Source organism: Acanthisitta chloris, unplaced genomic scaffold (assembly GCF_000695815.1).
Source record: "Acanthisitta chloris isolate BGI_N310 unplaced genomic scaffold, ASM69581v1 scaffold35361, whole genome shotgun sequence".
NCBI lineage: Eukaryota > Metazoa > Chordata > Aves > Passeriformes > Acanthisittidae > Acanthisitta > Acanthisitta chloris.
The window spans coordinates 905-4,430 of NW_008657158.1; the positions used below are offsets into that span (position 1 = coordinate 905).

General features: G+C 43.0%; 1 protein-coding gene across 1 annotated transcript in view; it reads left to right on the top strand.

The window, feature by feature from the left end:
- Positions 1 to 3,526, top strand: part of LOC103811625 (nucleolar RNA helicase 2-like) — a gene marked incomplete at both ends in the record, with an annotated part of 9,283 nt that overhangs the window by 149 nt on the left and 5,608 nt on the right. The window contains 4 exons of the mRNA XM_009084610.1: positions 1 to 124; positions 1,105 to 1,180; positions 1,787 to 1,965; positions 2,596 to 2,717. The exon at positions 1 to 124 is cut by the window's left edge and continues 149 nt beyond it. Coding sequence (XP_009082858.1) covers positions 1 to 124; positions 1,105 to 1,180; positions 1,787 to 1,965; positions 2,596 to 2,717 — 501 coding nt within the window. The remainder of the gene's footprint in view (positions 125 to 1,104; positions 1,181 to 1,786; positions 1,966 to 2,595; positions 2,718 to 3,526) is intronic.

Below are 3,526 nucleotides of genomic sequence, written 5' to 3' on the forward strand. Positions count from 1 at the left end.
GAGCGAAGAAGGCCTGGAGAAATCCAAACTGTCTCCCCTGAGCAGCAAATCTGCCCGCAAAAGCCGGCAGAGTAGTTCTAGTGAAACCTCAAGTGACAGTGAGAGTGAGAGTGATCAGGAGCAGGTAAAGCTAATGATTCGTTTTAGTTGTTGTGATATGTTCTTTTTTCCCCTCCCAGTCAGTGGAAAGTACTTAAAATTTTCAGGGTTTAAAACTACTTAAATTGTCCATTGTGTCAATTATTTGCAAAAAGTTTGAATTATGAAAGTCCTGAAGTTCTAGATCAGTGCACCACGGTTTCCTCACTCCAGCAGTCTGGTGCTGTGGTAGCTGTTGGCAAACAGACAAGGTGCTGTGAGATGGAGCTTTAATATGATTCAGCATCAGTAGGTGTGTATTCCACACTGGCCCAGGGTGCCCAGGGAGGCTGTGGCTGCCCCAGCCCTGTCAGTGTTCACAGCCAGTTGGATGAGAGCAGCCTGCTCTGGTGGGAGGTGTCCCTGCCCAGGGCAGGGGACTTGGGACTAGGTGACCTATGAGATCCATTCCAACCCCATGGCGTTCTGTGGTTCTCGGGACTGTCCTGTGCAGAGTCAGCAGTTGGACCGGGTGAGTCTTGTGGGTCCCTTTCGACTCTGGGTATGATATGGTTCTAATAAAGAGTTTTCAGAGTTTTAATTTGGATATTTTGCATTTGCTATGCTGTCAGATATGAAACATGGGACTAGGTGACCTATGAGATCCATTCCAACCCCATGGCGTTCTGTGGTTCTCGGGACTGTCCTGTGCAGAGTCAGCAGTTGGACCGGGTGAGTCTTGTGGGTCCCTTTCGACTCTGGGTATGATATGGTTCTAATAAAGAGTTTTCAGAGTTTTAATTTGGATATTTTGCATTTGCTATGCTGTCAGATATGAAACATCCTTAACTTATAGATTACTTTTGGTAACTGCCCAGCTCTGAAGTATGATGGTGAAACGAGGAAGGCTCTGTAGTTGCAGCTGTGATAGTGTCTCTGGGATGTGTGACACCAGTGCCTGTGCTGTTGCCTTGAATTTACCAATCACCACGTGCTATTCACATGGAGTCTTATCTTACCCAACAGGAGCTGACTGGAGAACAGAATGAGGGTGCTTTCTCCAATTTTTCTATTTCCAAAGAAACTGTCCAGCTTCTTCAAGGTACATTTCTTGGCATGGCGTGACTGTGTAAAGTCAGTGATCATTGTCATTAATAAGCTTTGAGATGTGCTCTGCTTGTGCAAGTCTGGGTGCTATGCAGAGCACACTGATTGCCTGCTCCAAATACACCTCTGAGCATAGACTTTCTTGTTTGCAGCTCAGCCTTTGCAGTAGAATTCTAAATGGCACAAACTAAAGAAAACAGCTTTAATTAATAATTTGCGAGACTTTTTCAATTAAAGTAATTGTGTGAGTAAAAGAAAACCAGTTATGTTTAGTATCTCTGATGTTAGTTTGTACATGGCTTCTTATGAATTAAGAGAAGAACAGAAGGGGTTTTGAGATATGTGTCTGAAAAGAGATTTCCATGGACAGGTGGGGAGTATTACACAGATAAAGGCACAGTACTCAAAGTCTTTCATAAAGGCTCATAACTGCTTTGGTCCCAGGGAAACCTGTGGGATTGCATAAATCACTGGAGGTGATGGTACAGCCCTGAATTCTTTAGAGTTGATGGGAGTTCTGCTTGGGATAACTTCCACTGAAGAGTGTGAAAGAATGCTTGTAAAATGATCATAGTAAGGAAGTGTCTTGACATTGTCACAGCTCGAGGAGTGACGTACCTATTTCCCGTGCAAGTGAAGACCTTCAACCCAGTATATTCTGGCAAAGATGTCATTGCTCAAGCACGAACTGGAACAGGGAAAACGTTCTCTTTTGCTATTCCCTTGATTGAAAAGCTTCAGGGAGAGTCACAGGAAAGAAGAAGGGGCCGTCCACCAAAGGTAATGTGCCTGGGTACAGTGTTGATTTTGCTTTGCCTTGCATCCAAGTGATGGAGGCTTTTAACCCGCTGGGGAAGTTCTCCAGGTTTGTGCAGGTGTAAGCTAACGCACAGTAAAGACTGTGTGAAACTTGTGTTCAGTGGCTTTGCCTGTGTTCTGTGCTGCCTCACAGCCTCTGGTTAAGACTGAAGTGCATCTGATTAAGAGTGAAGAGCACAGCAGCTCTATCCACTTCTCAGTTCCTTTTTCTGCCACAGGGGGACTGAAACTACAGGTGTCCAACATGCTCCTATTTAATTTTGTTTAGTCACCTTGCCTGTTCAGGGCCAGTGGTTACTGGATCTTTGTTTTTTTCCCAAATTAGTAACAGATTAGTTACTATGGAGATTGAAGTGTCTCCTGTCCCATTTAACAAGAAGTTAGCCTGTCCTAAGTGAGTATGTGTTGAAGGAGATAGTGATGTTACAAGAGACTTAAGCAGTGTGTTTCTCCAACCTTTGCTTAGATAACTACTTAAACCAGACTTTTTTTTTGTTACTAATTTTGTAAATGATCAGATCTAAATGATTGGAAGTCCAGTGGTTTCTTGGCAGAAGCCATGCTGAGAGGACATGTCTTTCTTCTCTCTAGGTTCTGGTTCTTTGTCCGACGAGAGAACTGGCAAATCAGGTTGCCAAAGATTTCAAGGACATCACAAGGAAGCTGACAGTAGCTTGTTTTTATGGAGGAACTCCATATAATGGGCAAAGTAAGTGACTGAGAGTAGGAATTGAAATGTGTTTATGAGATGCAGTTGGGTCTTTCCAAACACACACTTTTATCTCGGGAGCTGGGCACTATTTGTGGGGATAGCCAAAAGTATTTCTTTGTATGGCAATAAATAGCTCTCAGTTACATTCTTGGTGTTGCTCACGTATCTTAAATTACAGCGGAAGAGGTTATGTGTATAACCTGTATGTGAGTTTGGCTCCTTGTAAACACGCTCTTTTTAAGAAGTGTTTAGTCTTAGAGCTGTGAGTGGCTGTGTGTTTTTTGGTGTGGTAAAGGCTGTCTGGAGGATTTGTTGTGAGGTGGAGAACGAATTGCAGTGACAGCATAATTCACTGTCTTGGTAAGCAAAGCATGAGGATGAACTCTCTCATCGTGATGTATCTTGAGACATCAGGGATTAATTTTTTTTCTCCACTGCCGAACCTCAAGGAAGGAGGTGATTTCAGTAATTTGGATAGCTAAATAAGTAAATGTTTTGAAAGTTTCCAGCTGAGGTAGACAATCTGAGAAGAGCTAACTGTTTCTAAATAATACTAAGAGAAGTTCATTGTTTGCTATTTTAGTTAAATCATGAGGAGAGGGAAGGGAGGTGAGGTTTTTTCCCTTCAGGAAGAGCAGTAGATCTTCTACTTTACCATTTTTTCCCCCAAATTTTCTCCTCCTGTTCATCATTTGTTCTTACATTTGTAGGGAGAGTACCTACAAATGGTTTGAGAATCTGTTTCACTGTTAGCTGCCATGTGTTATAATGCAGAGTGCTGCTCAGTTCACTGCCAACTCCTCTTCCGCT